This window comes from Balaenoptera physalus (assembly GCF_965194825.1).
Source record: "Balaenoptera physalus genome assembly, chromosome: 2".
In the NCBI taxonomy this organism is placed as follows: domain Eukaryota; kingdom Metazoa; phylum Chordata; class Mammalia; order Artiodactyla; family Balaenopteridae; genus Balaenoptera; species Balaenoptera physalus.
This window is the reverse complement of record NC_138883.1, coordinates 129426134-129442935: the sequence shown is the minus strand read 5'-3', so window position 1 is coordinate 129442935 and position 16802 is coordinate 129426134. Positions and strand designations below refer to the sequence as shown.

Genomic DNA, 16802 nt, shown 5'->3' with positions numbered 1-16802 from the left:
ATGTGGACTCAGGCTTAGAGAGCCAATTCATTTTACGGGGAGGCCTGTAAGGGTTTCTCCCTTGCCTGTGAACTTGTCCAGTCTCATCAGTGGTTGGGTGAAGTCACATAAGAACTTAAATTTACTGTTAGGGTCATGAATGGATTTCAGAGCAACACATACTTGAACATCTACTATGTGCCAGGCACTGGCTGAGGCAGTTGGAAAATATTGTTGAGGAAAAGTAAGATTATTGCCCTTGAAGGATTTAAAATCTAGAAGAGGGAGATTATCAAAACAATAGTCATATAAACAAGCAAATCATATAGCATGTTAAAAGATGATAAGTTTATGAAAGCAGGGTTTTCCCTTAGGGGATCAGGAGATCTGGGTGCCACAGAGGTGGCAGGGGAGAGTTACCTGATGGAAATTTTAAATAGGGTGGTAGGCTTCCTTGAGGACATTACATTTGAACAAACAAACAAACAAATAAAAAACTCAAAAAAGATGAGGGGCTCAGTCACGTGGACAACTGAGAGAAGACCGTCCAGGTAGAGGAAACAGCCAGCAGGAAGCAGAGTGCATCCCCACCAGGAGCGTGCCTTGTGGGTTCGAGGAAGAGGAGGAAGGCAAGTAGAACTGGAACAGAATAGATGAAAGGGAGTGAATAAGGGGATGAGGACCAGGAGGAAGAGAACGAGGCTCATCCCAGCACCAGAGTCCGTTTTACAGGGGGAAGAAAGGAACAGTACAACATATGTGTGCCTCCTGTTATACTGAACATCAACTGAAACACAGACCTATAAACGCACAAATGAGCAAAACACCAATCAAGCGAGCTTTAGAATCCCACAGGGTGGTGCCTGGGTGAGATTCCAACGATGTGTCCTAGGCCTAGGGCAGCATCCCCAAGTCCTGGGTCCCAGCAGGCAACTGCCTCTCTCATCCACCAGTGCCTCTTTGTTATTAGTATGACATTTTCCCCAGCGTGAGAAGTTACTGCTTTCTAACTGGTAGATTTGTGCTGAAGGACGCACCACCAGCCTTGCAAGCAGGATGATCACCACCAGCTAAGGCTGATGCTGAGTCAGCTGAGCACCTCCACACCCCTAAGGAGTCACTCCTGCCGAGACAGGCTGGGACCTGGGACCTGGGACCCTCTGCTGCAGTGCTTGCACCTGGACAAATGTCTCCTCAAGCAACAAAATACAAAAAAACTATAAGGAAGTAAAAATAACTGTGTGCAGACTTCCCTGGTGGTCCAGTGGCTAAGACTGCACACTCCCAATGCAGGGGGCCCAGGTTCAATCCCTGGTCAGGGAACTAGATCCCGCATGCCGCCAACGAAGAGTTCGCATGCCGCAACTAAAAGATCTCGCGTGCAGCAACTAAGACCCGGCACAGCCAAATTAATTAATTAATTAATTAAAAACAAACAAACAAACCAACCGTGTGCATGCACATTTGGGGCAAATTCTGGACAGCAAGATACAAAAAGACCAAAGCAAACCAACTGCCACTTCTGAAAAGCCAGGAGCAAAAACAGGGTGTCGGGAGCAGAAGCAGGATACTGCACACGCCCCCTGCACACAACACCACCAAAGGGGTGGTCAAATCACCTAGGCCACCCCTCCAGCCCGACCCCTGGATCCGCCCCTACCCTCACCCCATATAAGGAACCCTCAGGGAGCAAGCAAGCAAAGGAACCTGTTACTTGTTCTCACTACCCCCATGCTGTAGCAGGGGCCCCAATAAAGCCTTGCCTGAAATTCTTGTCTGGCCTCTGATCAGTTTCTATTGATTAAGGAGGCCAAGAAACCTGGTCGGTAACACTGCTAGGATTTGGGGAGGAAAATGTCAGCTTTGTTTTGGTACTGGTGGAATTCTCAAGGAAAAGGCAAGCAGGAAAGCATATTTCGTGGTTCTTGGTGAGCTGTAGGAATAAATGTTCAGCTGCATTTTAACTTACAAAACAAAAGATCTCACTTTATATAGTCGTATTTTGAGCTTCTAGGGAGAAAGGAGCAACACAGCTGAGCTGAACATGCCTTGCTGACCTCTCACTGTCCTCTTCAAACAAAAAGATGCTAATGAAGGAAAATAAAATACCAGGTTACCTTTCTCTCCTTTGGAATCTGTCTTTGAATGAATGGAGCCTGCCTTTTCTCCTGCAGGAATAGTCACACCTGGGCTTGGTCTCCAGCCCATCCCTTTCTGGCTGAGTGACCTTGGTCCATTACCTATCCTCTCTCAGCCTCTGTTTTCTCATCTGCTAAGTGGAGTTCAAAGCCCCTGCCCTCAAGGGTTGCAGTCAGGGTTTCATGTGACAGTGCATGGAAAGAGTCTAGCTTAGAAGATCATGAGCCACTAGTAGTTGTACCTCCCTCCTCCTATCTCTCCTCACCCAACTGATGTGCAACAGCCTGGCTCCTAGAAGGCAATGGCTGTGGCTCTTTGGGAGGAGGCCGCCTCTGTCCAGCTTCCACCCCAGTCAATCCTGTTGGCCAGGGAAGACTCCACAGTGGGCAGAGTGGCCACTGTGTGTCCACTGACTCAGCTGGGTGCTTCCCTCTTCTCCATTCTGGGTGCCCGGGGCACTTCTACCCTTCTCGAATGCTCGGCATCCTCCACTGGGGTACCATGCACATGGATCTCCTGGTGTTACCACACCATCAAAAGACCCTCTGAAACCTGCCCTCTCTGATAGTTCTGTGCCATCATGCACTTTAAGTGACTGAAGGCTGGAACAGACAAAGAGGATGCCTCTTGGCCAGCCTATGGTACATGAATGAGTGCCTCAATGGTCAAGCCTTAACGGTCAAGGCTGATGGTGAGCACCAGACATCGCAGCAGACCACTGGGGATGATCGGATCCGGGGGCTGGTCCCATCTCCCCAGGGAGGTGTCCTTCAACCCAGCCATGGCTGGGTGTGAAATGGGAGACAGCTTCCTGTTACCAGGACCTGGAAGATAGACCCTTGCTGGCACCTCCACAGGGGAATGGAAGAGGAAGACTCAGGACAACCCTGTGAATAAATGCCCTCTGAGGAAACAGCTAGCAGGAGGTGCTAGCCTGGTTGTGAGGCACGGCCCTTTTCCATACCTCAAACAATGGCAGGCAGTGCCCCACCTGCAGATTCCACCCAGATTTCCTGAACCAACTCACGCATAGCCAGGAAACACTCAAGAGGCAGCATCCCGCCTCCCGGAGTCCAGGCTGACCTGCTGTGCTGGCCGGGATCCCAGGGTCTCATTTTGAAGGCACAGTCCCGGTCTATCCTTCTGTCTTGGAGTTGCTCCCGTCCTGAGTTCTTGCTCTGGGCACCCACCCAGCCCTCCAGGCTGCCTCCCTGGGACTAGATGCTGCCCTGAGCTCCAGGCCGACTGCCACTGGGTGGCTCCTGAGTCCCACACATCCCCAGCTGGTTCTCCTGCTCCTGTCCTCCTGCCCCATGATGGTGCCGGCTCTGCATCCATCCTTGAGCCAGCTGCCAACTGCTGGATGAACCACAGGCTGCTCTGGCCCTCCCCTGGGGCCCCAGCATGGAGATAGCCTGCCCCAGGGCCTGGGCACATCCCTCCCACCCACAGAAGTGGCCCAGCTGTCTGCAGTATGGTGAGAAAGTGCACACTCTGGGGGTGAACAGACTTGAGTCAAATCCTCTACTTACCTACTGGCCAAGGCATTCTGAATGATCAGTTCACCCCTGAGGCTTGATGTTATCATCTGTACCCTGGGGGAGAGTAACCTCGGGAGTCTGTGGTAAGGGTTAATTGGGATCAGGCACATTGGAAGCTTTAGGGCAAAGCATGTGGGCATTGTTCAGTAAATGGTAACATTTTAATGGGGTTATTAATACTATTATCATATAATCAATTTATTATTTGTTAAATGTTCTCAATATGACACTCTCCAACGTCCAGTAGTTTTTAGCTCTCTTCTATATCTGTGCCGGGTTTGATATCAGGCGACATTGCATCACCTCCAAGAATAGGTTAATTTACTTTTTCCTAGTGTCTTAATGTTTTCATGTTAAGACATTAGGCTACTAAGAAAGAAACACCTTTGGATTAAAAAACAAGACAAAATAAAACATTAGGCTATTGATGTCAGCAGTAACTCTGAACCATCCCCCTGCCTATGTGTGCATGTGTGTGTACGTGTGCATGCACATGTGTGCGCATGGCTCACTCTGGGTGCCCCGTGAAGTTGCTCATGAGGTATACACGTGTGCATGTATGTGCATGCATGCATGCACATACGTTTATGTGTGTGTGTGTGGAGTGTAAATGCCTGTATCCTCCAACAGAAGCCAGATGCTCCTTCCTGAGCCAGCCTTCCCCTCCCGAGGCTGCTTACCTCCATGTTTCTGCAGAAGGTGGCGTTGGTGCCAAAGAGGATCTGGCACTGCTCGTTGGCGCTGTAGTGCATGCCTGGCAACTTGTGGGGCAGGCGCACCGCGTGCTGGCTCCTGGGGTCTGTGACCAGCAAACAAGTGCTAACTTTTGACCTGAAACAGCCGAGAGGCAAGTTGGTTTGCAAATGTACCACCCAGGTTTTTGTTCTGCTTTTTCAGTCACTGAGAAGCAGGCACCTCCAAATTATTTATGGGGAGATGACCAGGCACCAGACACATGGGCTGCACTTTTTGCTCTTTTTCCACATAGCTGAATGCAGATCTTTACTCCGGAGGCCATGAGAACTGGGCAACTAGGAAAGGGCCTGGGCGTTATCACCCACATGGCTAATGTATTTTTGTCAGGGAGTCTGAGTGCTTTCTTGGATGAAAATGCTTTTGAAATAGAGTCCTATGATATTTTCTTAGAATGTGGCTTTAGCAAAAGTCACTATGAATAAAGAAACAACTGGAGTAGGGTTGTTTTCTTTTAAATAAATAAATAAATAAATAAATAAATAAATAGGCAAGCTTATTTCCAATTCAGTAGATTTTCTTGGGGGGCCTGTCAGGCCATGGCTGCTGGCTGGTCCAGGTGCCTCACCTGGCCATGAAAGTTGGCTGGTGGCACACCGTGCAAAGGACTTGGGGATTTCAACCAGGACGGAAATGTTCAGAGATGTTGAGAACAGCTCTGAAAAATTAAACTGGGGGTTGTGTGGCTGTGGCTCCATTAGGAGTTAAATACTTGAATGCTTTTATTTTTTAATTCCTAAAACAAGGCAGATGGTAGTAAAAAGAAAACCCAGCCTCTTGCCAAGATTCTTGAAGAAAAGAGTTGCACGCACGCAATACACACAGGCTGATACTGGTTCACCTCTCCTGGGCTCAAACTCATGGGACACTTCAACAAAGTCAGTGGGACCAGTACTGTGTATGTGAGCAGATGAAAATACCTTTGTTTCACTGACCCTTCTGGGTAAAATGAAATAAGGTCAAGTGGCTTCCAACATTGCATTATGATTTGGTGATACAAGTACTCAGTAGGAAATAGCCTACATTAAAACTAATGAAGCTATTTTTAAAAATTATTTTTTCTATTTATTTATTTATTTATTGGCACACCAGGTCTTAGTTGCAGCATGTGGGATCTTCGCTGTGGCACGTTTAGTTGCAGCATGCAGGATCTTTAGTTGCAGCATGCATGTGGGATCTAATTCCCCGACCCTGGATTGAACCTGGGCCCCCTGCACTGGGAACGTGGAGTCTTACCCACTGGACCACCAAGGAAGTCCCTAATGAGCCCATTTTTAAGCCCTGTGTACCATTTAGTTTCCCAATCACAGGAAACCTCATGAAAGAAGACCCAGGATGAAGCCAGAGTGATGACTTTGGTCCTCCTCCCTGAGTTCACTGGGCACTCCACTGTGTTATTGGACTATAAAGCTCTGTGTGTAGGAGAGACTCACTGACCCCTTCAGTCTCCATGGGGTGTAGAGATGATGCAATTAAGTGGTGAAACAATCAGGGTCTGCCTGTCAAACCTGTAAGTTCAGCCCTGAGGTCCTGACACTAAGGGATCCACATTGTATATGAGCACAGACTGTTTGATAAAGTTCTGGCATCAGATGGCCAATTCTTCCATGGAAGCCTGAGAATGGAGTGATGCAGACACAATCTGGAAAGAAAGTGGCTATGAGATAAACTCATCCCAGTCCCACACGTGAGGAAGGTGAGCAAGCCCTCCTCCCAGCAAATGGACTTCTGTCCAGGGAAGCAGCCTGAGTGTTGTGGAAATGCCCTGTTCTACAGTAGCCAAAGTGTGCCACTAGGGTGGTGCCCACCCACAGTCAAAATAATGCAGAGAAGCGAAATGAAATCTTGTCAAGATACGGTCACTGCATTGACATTTCCATCGATAAGATTTATGATCACCAGCTGGGTGCCCAGTGTCATACCAGATGCACACTTGGGAGGAAGCTTGACAAGCTGAGAATTCTAAGAGATTCACTTCTGCTCACACTGGCTGAGACTCCAACTATCATCTCTTTAGGAAGTATTTTAGTACTTTCTATTGCGTTGATTGTACAGAACAATTCAAGGACTTACTTGAGGAAGTTTTCAAGGTCATCTCGACTGCAGGAGGACCAGGAGAGGTCGCTGGGGTTCCGGCCTTTCACCCACTCTCCCGACATGATGTGGGACCTGCCAGCGCAGGAGGAGTGGTCGTCATCGTGGTTCATTCCCAAGCTGCCCAAGGGAAAGGAGGGGAGAGGACCCTCATTACAGGCTTCTCATCCCTTCATCCAGGTTCTAGCACACTATGCTAACCTAAATCACGTCTTAAACACAAAAGGTGGCACAGGTGATACCTGGTTCTCTGCCATTCTCACAGAGCAGACCAGGAGTCACAAGTTTATAGAGAAACAGAGAGGGTGATGACTTGCTTAGCCAGTGAATGGAGACTGATTGACCACGTAACAGACAGCATTCACTAAACAAATGAATAATAAATGAATGAACCAATTACATTAACTGCAATATTATAGTTCTGATGTTTGGACTTGCTTTTCCACATTAACATATCCTAGCGTTAATGATCTAGTGTTTCATTGCCTGCAGAGAAGTCACTACGCTAACGTGTAGTGGGAACCAACCAAGACTTTGACTTATGAAAACTCATGAACAATTATGGCTTTTCTTTCATGTCACTATAGCTGGGTCCACCAAGATCATACCTGTCACCTTCCCACCCAGTTGTACCTGGAAGACACCAGGATGCTGGCTTAGACGAGGGAGGCTGACACGCAATTTGAGCTGAACAATTATCTCAGTTCACACACACGCTGTCAGTGGGGTAAAGCCGAGACACAGAACACACAGGTGTTCAGGTGGCCCACAGTCTGCTGACCCGTGACTTCCAGGGGAGAGACTCACTGTGCATAAGGATTGCTCACTCTTTGTCAACAGCCCCGTGGAAAACACACACACTTTCATTCATTCAAACATATTTATGAGAGGCTTCTCAAGTGCTGGGAATGGACTAGAAGGAGAAGATACAATGGTGTACAATAAGCCATCCCTGACCTCAAGTCAGCATGGAAGAGGAGACAGACACAAACAGAGGTAATTATGAAAAGAGGTTCTAAATGCTTCTCTGCAGCCATATTTTCCCAGTTTTCCTCATACGTCTCTGATCATCTTTCATCAATTCCCCTGTGTTCTTGCTCTGCACACCCCCAGGCCACTCCATGCTCCTATACAGAGAGGCTCCCTTGGCCACCCCCACATGGAGCTGGATTAGCTGATGCCACCCCCATCCCCGGAACAACACGGCCTGGCACCCGAGCTCCTGCTCCAGGCAGGCAGGGCCCCCTCTGGTCACCCACACGTGTCTGTTTCCATAGTTGAGTGTACGCTTACCAAGGGTCAACAGTATTTATACTCAAACCTATTTATGTCAGTAGTTCTGTTACTTCAATCAATACATGTGGCTACATGTTGTGTTAACCAACAAAATATGAGAATAAAAGTTAAGTTGTTTTCATGAAAACTAATTTAGCTACTAGCTACAACAGGCTGCCAAGTTGGGTGTGGGCAGACAACTGTAAAAGATGAGGAAAAAAATCACAAAAATCTGCCCCCAGACTGCTTCACATGGGTCTTTCAAATTCTGCTGAATCTAAAAAAGAAAAAAGAAAAAAGAAAAAGAAAGAAACTGGATTTAAACTCATCACGTTATAGTTGTGGTTTCTGTGAAGGCTATGGAAGCCCAATCGGCTTCCCTCAAAGAAAAGGCTTTCACTCCCACCACAAAACCGGTGAAAAAAATGAACGTTTTCATGGCTTAAGTTAAAACAAAATGACAAAATGTTTAAGAACATAAGTATAATTTCTTTACATTTCCCCATTTGAACCAATTTTTTGGTTAATGGGTCAGCTGACCAACAACTATCCTGCTATCTTGTTAGAAAGGAAAGCTTCTGCAGTGCTGCCTACGTGTTGGCGCCACGTTCCCCTCAGTCCAGGCCTCTCCTGCCAAACCTCTCCCTGAAAAATGCCGGCTCCTGGGATTTCCCACAGGCTCTTCCACACCACCAGGTGCCCTCAGGGCAGCTTTCCATCCCAGCCTGTCCACCAGTGACTGGCACAGAGCAAGCACTCTGTAAATATTTATCAAATGGATTAACTATTTAATGCAGCAGTAAACATCAAAAACTCGGAGGATCCACATGCATGGTATCTAGGGCGGCAGCAGCTTGCTCAACAAAACAATGAAAACCATCTCTGGGTAGATGCAGTCTTGCTGGTTCTAGGGTGGCAGCAGCTTGCTCAACCGAACAATGAAAACCATCTCTGGGTAGATGCAGTCTTGCTCTCCTGCCTAGATGTCAAGACTCCATCCAATTAGGGTTAAGTAGAGAACCAAGAAATTATCAGATACATCTGACCAATAAGAATAATTTTTCAATGTCATTACTCGGGTTTTTATTTTTTTTCCTGCTTGATATCTATATCTTTATCTGTACCTGTTCCTGTATCTGTATCTATAGCTACATCTATACCTATACCTATATCTATATCTATACCTACCTACATCTATCTCTTTGTTTCAGGAAACATAGGAACTGACTGGTTTTTCAACTGCATGTAGCAAAGGATATTAAAAGTCAGCTTAAATTTGATTTAGGGTTTGACTTGATATCTATAAATGAAAGTGGTGATAGGGTTTTCAAATGGGTAGATCTGAAAATGTTGATGGCTTTCAGGGAACTCTGCTGTACATGTAGAGGTTACAGAAATACAATGTCTCATGAGAAAAGTGGCTCCAACCTCCATCTCTAAGGACATAGTGTAAGCACAGCATGTGGAGCAGGTCAAACTGCATCACTGCCGACCCTGGAGAATCCAATCCCAGGGAGAATCAACACACGATCATAAACCCTCTCCCACCGTCCTGAGCTGGGACGTCCTGAGCAGCCACCAGATGCTCCTTGTTGTTTGGGAAACCACATCAGAGGAGATCCAAGCCCTGGCAGAATGGCCTCGCCACACATGGAGGAATGTTTCACTTGTGACATGCTTCCAACTTTTCTCCGGTGATCAAGCTGCTTGTAAAATCAAAGAGGTTCTTTCGCCCACATTCCAGACTCTGCTGGCCAGAGAACCTGGTCTCTCCGGAGACAAAACTATGTTTACAAAAGTGCTCAGAAACGCTGACTGCGCCCTCAACACCCCTTTGCCTGCAGGGTGTTGTGTTAACGGTTCATTCTGACAGCCCCCAGAGAAGGACTTCCCTAAGGAATGTTCCAGTCAGCAGGATCAGCCAGGAGTGCAACTCTTGGGTTTTCTGGAGCTTGTCTCTAATACAGATTGTGCTTGATCTGGTTTAAAATGTTCAAATGCTAACCAAGTGCCTCATAAATTTACAGTTTGCTGAACTCGCATTGGGGTGGGAGTCTTGATATTTGAGGTCTACATAAACTACGGTTTAGGCTATTTTTAGTTTAAATTAAAGATCACTTGACTGAAAAAATTCATGTTATTTTAGGTTTATGTCTGTGGTAACATTATATTTAACAAAAACATGTAGCATTAAGCACACACAGTAAGTGACTGAGATTAAGGACACAGACAGGCCTCATGTCACATGTGGTCCAGATTTATCAGACACAATAATAACTTAATGGCCTTGAGTAGATTTTATCTTAAAACAAAAGAACACATTGCTCTGAAATTGCTTCAGGAAATCCAATATATACCATGTGGGGATTCTGAAAGGCAATGCTCCCCCTGTACTAGCTTCACTCCAAACCCTGGAAGGCATGGGGGATACTAGGTGTTCTGGGCCTGGTACCTGTGCCATTTTGGATGCTTCAGTTTTACCTGGCTCAGAGCCTGTCTGTCTGTCTCTTGGACACTTTGGTGTTTTGATGTCAGGTTTGCGAGCCAGGTCTGCCTCCCCTCAAAGTACTCTTGGCTGTGTTTGTAAAACGAGTGCTTGGGGTGGAATGAAAAACCCAGGAAACGGCTCCCATAAGGGGACCCTCTCCAGTGGAGGGGTCAGGGCTGGCCTGAGTCCTGCTTCAGTCGCCCTGGGGGCATACTGCCTGCTGGTCCCTTTTCAATAAATGTTTACTGACTCTGTAATAACAGGAATGGCCCATGGCAGTTTCTAGGAGATGACAGGCAGGTTTGTATTCATTATTGTTAATTAATTAAATAATAATTAACACCCCAGCATTACACTAGAAGGGAAATTCTCTACTGCCACTACCTCTTTGCCAAGAACCAGACTGTGCCCTCAAACTGTAGCTACACAGAAACTTTATCTACAAGGTTCAAAAGTCACCAGGGGTACCAGGCTACACTCATTTATACAGGTTGAATAATAGGGTTAATTGTCATGATCATCAATAACCCCGTTTATAGGGAACACAGCATCAACATTCTCTCACCTCGGAGAAGTTTTTGCTTTTATTTTTATATAGGAAACTGAGCTCACCAGCTTGTAGGGACTCAGGAACACTGCAACTACCAGAGTAGATCTAGGACCTCCACCTCCACCACATACAGGACCATCGTAATACAAATAATCTTAAAATACCATGGAATTCTGAATCACTACTGGGTAAATAACAACCAACATAGTGTTGGTGTTCAGTGCATTTTGCTATAATGGATAACATCATAGTAGGTGAAAATGGATAAGGCACATTACAGTATACAGTATATATCTCTCTTAGCTAACCAAAGTACTGAAATCACAAAAACACTCAGGTTTTCAGGTTTATATAGATGGGATTTTGATGTCAAGTATATGAGTCAGGTCTGGCCTTCCCTCAAAGTAGTCTTGCCTGGGATCGCATGTGTTTGTGTATAAATATATGCATACACACACACACACACGAGATCCACTTCAAATGGGCCTTAAACTTTTAATTTAACAAAAATTCAACTAACTGGGATGAGAGATAGAAAAAGAGAGAAAAAGAAAAAGAAAACAAAGCATGGGCAATTCTATCCCCTACTCTGGTCAATGAGCATGAGTGCGTGAATGCGTGCATGCATGCCTGTGGCCGTGCAGCCTCGGGAGGATGGTACGAAATCCCCCTTTTCACGGAGAAGTAGAGCACTGTATTTGAAAAGGCCTGGCTTGGAGTCAGACTGACCCGAATGAAAATTCCAGCTCTGCCTCTTGAGGGAACAGCGTTACACCTCTGAGCCTCTGCTTCCTTATCTATGACTAAATAGGGCTCATGATATTTAATGTCATTCATTCATTCAACAAATATGTGTCAAATGCTCTCTATGACAAGATGCTGTCCCAGATGCCGGCACAGGCAAGGCCCCTGCTTCCACAAAGTTTACATTCTGAAGGAATGGGGATGAGCATTCCTCATGGTCAAACAGACACCAAAGCGCCTGGCAAGTAGTGGGATCTGGAAGAGATGAGAGTCTTGCTGCTTCTAAGCACATGCCCGAGTGAAGGAATGCTGGCTGTGCCCAAGCTGCAAACTCAGGTGCCCTCAGAGAGCTGGGAGTTAATGAGGGAAGTGGGGAGAGGTCACACAAAAGGGAAGGGAGGCTCATGGCAAATTGAACAGTTTTTACCCTATCATATGCCTTTAAATTCCATTTCTCTTCTGCAGTGAGCTAACTGAACAGAACAGGCCTGTTCTGGCAGATGTGGTCCAGGGACTGAGAGAATGGGACCCCTGAACAGAGGCTTCATGGAAGCCTTAGCAGCCCAACTGCTCTTGGCAGGCGGTCACCCCATCCAGGACAGCTGTGAGGATAATCACAGACAACCACCAGTCTAGACCATGTGTTGCCTTCACAGGAAGAGGGTGATGGTGGTGGCCTGTGGCATAGCTCCCTGTTTCTCTCTGTCTCCCAGCAGCAGGCCACACTCCTGCTCAGCTCCCTGTGCATCCCACAGCCTAGGGTTGGTGAAGGCCTGAGGGATGCAGGCCCTGGGGCTACAGCTGGGTCACCTCAGTGAAAAGCTGTCTCCTGGCCCAAATAGCTCCTACGGGCTCACCAGCTCCTGCAGCTGTGGTCCTGCTCCCACATGACAAAGGTGGTCCTGACACAGTGAGACGGTCTCGCCCTCCTCTGCTCCACCGGCTCTCAGAGCAGGCTGGGCACAAGGTAGGGCTCAGTTAATGGCTGTGAAGTGAAAGCAGCACAAGAGCATCTAGGTCTACATAACAGCCCACTAGCACACAGAACAGAGGCTACCTTTGGCGCCCTTCCCCCCACTGCCTCATTGGCATTCATCATTGGCATGAGGGGATGGCCCCCAACATGAGCACGCAAACAAACAAGGGGCACCTCCTCGGGAGGCTCCCAGCCTCTTCCTATGATGCCCCCACTGCTCAGAGCATTCCATGAGCCCATCCAGAGCCAATGCATGCAAACGTGTGTTGTTACTTCCATAGACTTGAAGTCAAATGACGTTTGCAAATTTTACTAAAAAAAAAAAAAATCCATAAAGCCATGTTGATTTTTGCCTGGGAAAGTAGTCTATAGAAGGGGGGGAGGGGGTGTCTGAAGCTGTTTCCAGGTAGAAATTCCAAAGCAGTTTAGAATGATGGCTACATTGATGAAATAAGGATATACCCTCCCAAGGTGAGTGACTATTTCAGAGGGGACAATACTGATTCAGATGAAGAGGTTGTAGGGTGTTAAGAAAAAACTCTGCCTCTGTCAAGGCAAGGAGAGTGAGTGGAAGGAATAAGCCAATTCTCCTTCCCTCCTTTCCTTAGTCTTTTTTGAGAACTTTACTCTTCCATATGATTTTGGTTTGTCAAGTTTCATAAGAAGTCCTTTTAGTTTAGGATTGTACTGATTAAATTGATTAATTTGGGGAGAACTGGCATCACTGAAGTTTTGAGTCTCGCCATCCTGGGACATTAGGGCACCTTTTCATTTTTTCAGGCTTTCTTGAATGCCCTTTGGCAAAGTTTTGTAGTTTGCATCATCAAGGTCTTCCTTTTTTTTTTTTTTTATCAGCATCATTCCTGGGTATTTCATATCTTTGGCTGAAGTTGTGAACGAGGTCTGCTTTCTATTCTTCTGTAACTGATCACTGATTGTGTATAAGAAAACCATGGATCACTGTATGTCTTGTGATTTGCATCCTGATGAACACTCACTGGCTCCAACAGTTTGCCAGATGATTCTCTTACAAAATGCAGATAACGACTGCTTTGCCTCTTCCCTTTCAAGATTTGTATCTCATTCCTTGCCTTATGAAGTTTGATGGACTTCAAAAACAATGCAAAATATTAGTTAGAACATGGGAACCTTTATCCTGTTCCCAAAACTAATGGAAATGCTACCAATATTTGCACACTGGATACATCTGTTCTAGATTGCTTACAGGTAGGTTAACTTGGTCAGCTTAAGGACACTTTCTTCTAAATAATCACTTTAAGTGAGCTTCCTTGTTAGCATTTCAAAGGAAACACTAAAGAAAGTCTGACAAAGTGGACAGAGCGATGGTCCAAAAAGACAGAGGCCATGGTTGATGTTAAAGACCTACCCCGATTATTCTGGGGAGCTGAGGCAAAGCTCCTAACTCCCCAGGCCTGTCCTCCTAGCTGGGAAGTGAGGGGCTTGAACCAGGGGTTCAAGGGGTTTTCCAGTTCAAAATGGAATCATTTTGTGATTCTGATCTAGAAGACTGAGCACAATGGTAAGGCAGAGTTGCTATTAATTCTTCCAATAAGAGCTGGGTGGGCCCTATCTTGTACCAGCACTTTCAGGGCACCAAGTACACAACAGTGAGCGGCACAAGCAGCCCTGCCTGTAGGAAGCCCACAGTCTGGCAGTGATCACAGACAAGTCAGCAAGTGCTGACCAGCACTGTCCAGTGTAACCTTCTGTGATGCTGCAACACTCCCTGTGTGACTATCCAATATGGCAGCCACTGGCCACATGTGGCCATGGAGCGTTTGGAATGTGCTAGTATGACTGAAGAACTGAAACTCTGATTTTATTAAATTTTAATTGAGATAAATTTAAAGGCCCACATGTGGCTAATTGCTACCACACTGAACTATACAGGCAGAGACAAGAATCTGATTCAACTAACCTGAGTACCAACATTGTGCTAGGAGCTGTGGATGTCATCACATTGGTACAGGAGTATATCCAGGCCCACAAATTACTTATAGGCTTACAGATACTTAGAGAAATAAGACAACCTGATGACACAACTGGAGAAGACTCAGTGCCAGGTGTAGACATCAGAAGCTGAAAGCCATGGGCATTTAGAGGAGGGAGACATGTTGTCTCATACTGACTCTTTGTATGACCTCATGCCTGTTTTTCCTCCAAAATGGTTGTGCTAATGGTGCCATCTGTGCTCAGCCCTCCAAAGCACAGGGCTGTGGTGTGATGGAATACAAGGGAAGAAACTAGAGATCTACAAAGGCTTTACAGAACATCCAAGAAAACAAAAGAACGTCAGCCTAAATTGCTTCAGACCATGATATCTGAAGAGAGGGATTCTCTATAAATGCCTTCCCACGGAGGCCTCTTATGTGCTTTTAAATCTGGGACATTCTCAACCTCAAATGAATTCCGTCAAAGAATGGCATAAGATCATGTGCCTTCACTAACTGAAAAAGTGAATGGTGGGTTGTAATAAGGCAAAACAAAGGAGATATTCCTATTGCTAAAAAGTTCTGTGAGGCTCTCCTTAGCTCTTTAAAGGAAGATAATCTATTGAGGAAACATTTTTATTTCAAAAGAAGCCTTCACAAAAGCACTAAGCTCTTCTAAAATTAACCACTGACACAGTGAATGTCATCCCAGCCCCACGGCCGTCATCCCTTCTGTGACCTGCTCTGGGCCTGGAGTGCAGAAGGGCTCCCGGGAAAGGGCCCGACATGACCTGCTGAAGTCCAGAATGCCATGAAGGCATGTAGACGCTATAGCAGCACCAACAAGGCTCAGCCCCCCTCCCAAATTGCACGATGATTCACTGGGACCCCTGGTCTCCTTCAAGTCTGCAGTGGACCTTCCTTTAGGCCCAGCTGCACTAGATGGAGGCCCATGTGAGGCATGGGGAGGGTTCTGAGGACACAGGTTGATGCGGCATAAGTGGGTCTGAGCTTGTGGCTCCACTCACCCCTCGCCAGTCTGTCAACAGTGTCCTGCAGTGCTGGGGAGACCAACCCTGAATTTTGGTTCCAGGTTGGCTCTCTGAGAACACCACATGCCTGGCTTATCAAGCAAGAACACAGCAAGGGAGCTGAAGAGTACAAAGTGTTTCCCTTCATGCAATGTGCTTCCAAGGTTCTGCCGAGGAAAGTCTGCCCAAAGAGAGGGCTCGCAGAATCACGGCACTTAGTTTGTTGAAGGAAACTGGGAAATTGGGTGAGAGTCAGAAGAATATGCTTTCTGCTTCTTAGCCTAAAGTGTAATTCGTCTAAGGGTGCTGCAGGCACCAGACTGAATAGGGCAGGAAATGGAAAGATGGCTAAAACCTTCCAAAGAAGTGAATCTCGGGCTAACATAGGCTACCCTCCAGATGTCAAGAAGGAACTTTCTGTGCACAACGGAAAGAAAACTGATGTGTAAATGGGGAGTGATCTCTCAGTTTCAGGGAAATCTATAGCTGCCATGAATCCTCCGTAGCTGTCCCCTGTGGAGTGCTTCAGAAGGCCAAGGTCAAAGCTCCTGGTCCCTCTGGGGCCCACACAGCAGAGCTCTGCAGTGAGGTGGAGAAGGGCAGAGGGTGGCGACTCTTTCCCTTCCCCCACCATGTCCCGGGCGCGGGGTTACCTGTCTGCTCCTGCTCTCCTCATGAAGTCCCTGGTTCAGAGGAACATTCCTTTCCTAGTCCCCAAAGTACTTTGCATTTTAACACCATCAGCTTCAGCATATCCATCCAGAGGAGTGACTATCATGGCAGGTGTTTTGGGCATTGTGGTGGCAGATGGAGCAAAGAGGGGCAGAAATGACGTTGGTATCACCACCATGGCTATGTGCATCTTAGGGGCGGGAATTCATACACTCACGCATCTGCTGAAGGCTGCTGCTCACTGAGGTCTGAGCTGGGGAAGCCCCAGAGGATTTGGAGGGCTGAAGCAGATACCCTAATCCCTTCTAATCATGCCCTCATTCATCCAGACTCTGCTTCATCCAGACTCTGCTATCTGTCACGTGCCAGGCACAGCGCTGAGCACTCGTGTGCCCACAGGACACATATCTAAGGTGCAGACCAAGGTGGGTCCCTCTCAACACAGATGCTGAAAGGCACACTAAGAGCAGGAAAAATACTGAGAGAGCAGGGGAAGGAAATGTGATACACAACAGAGACCTCACACCCAAGAGCTGCGGGGGTGGCGTGGAGCGTGCCTGGAGATCAGAGAAATAGCGTTTTCAGCATGCCAGGCAGTACATGTTGCG

General features: G+C 46.9%; 1 protein-coding gene and 1 long non-coding RNA gene across 15 annotated transcripts in view; one reads left to right on the top strand and one right to left on the bottom strand.

Moving 5' to 3' along the window:
* Window positions 1-16802, bottom strand: part of ADAMTS17 (ADAM metallopeptidase with thrombospondin type 1 motif 17) — a 373038-nt gene that overhangs the window by 175880 nt on the left and 180356 nt on the right. For all 14 annotated transcript variants that reach the window (XM_082448434.1, XM_082448435.1, XM_082448436.1 and 11 more), the window contains 2 exons: window positions 6486-6626; window positions 4340-4490 (listed from right to left, as the gene is read on the bottom strand). In XM_082448434.1, coding sequence (XP_082304560.1) covers window positions 4340-4490; window positions 6486-6626 — 292 coding nt within the window. The remainder of the gene's footprint in view (window positions 1-4339; window positions 4491-6485; window positions 6627-16802) is intronic.
* LOC309654486 overlaps window positions 1-16802 on the top strand; it is a 551553-nt gene that overhangs the window by 365066 nt on the left and 169685 nt on the right. The window lies entirely within an intron of this gene.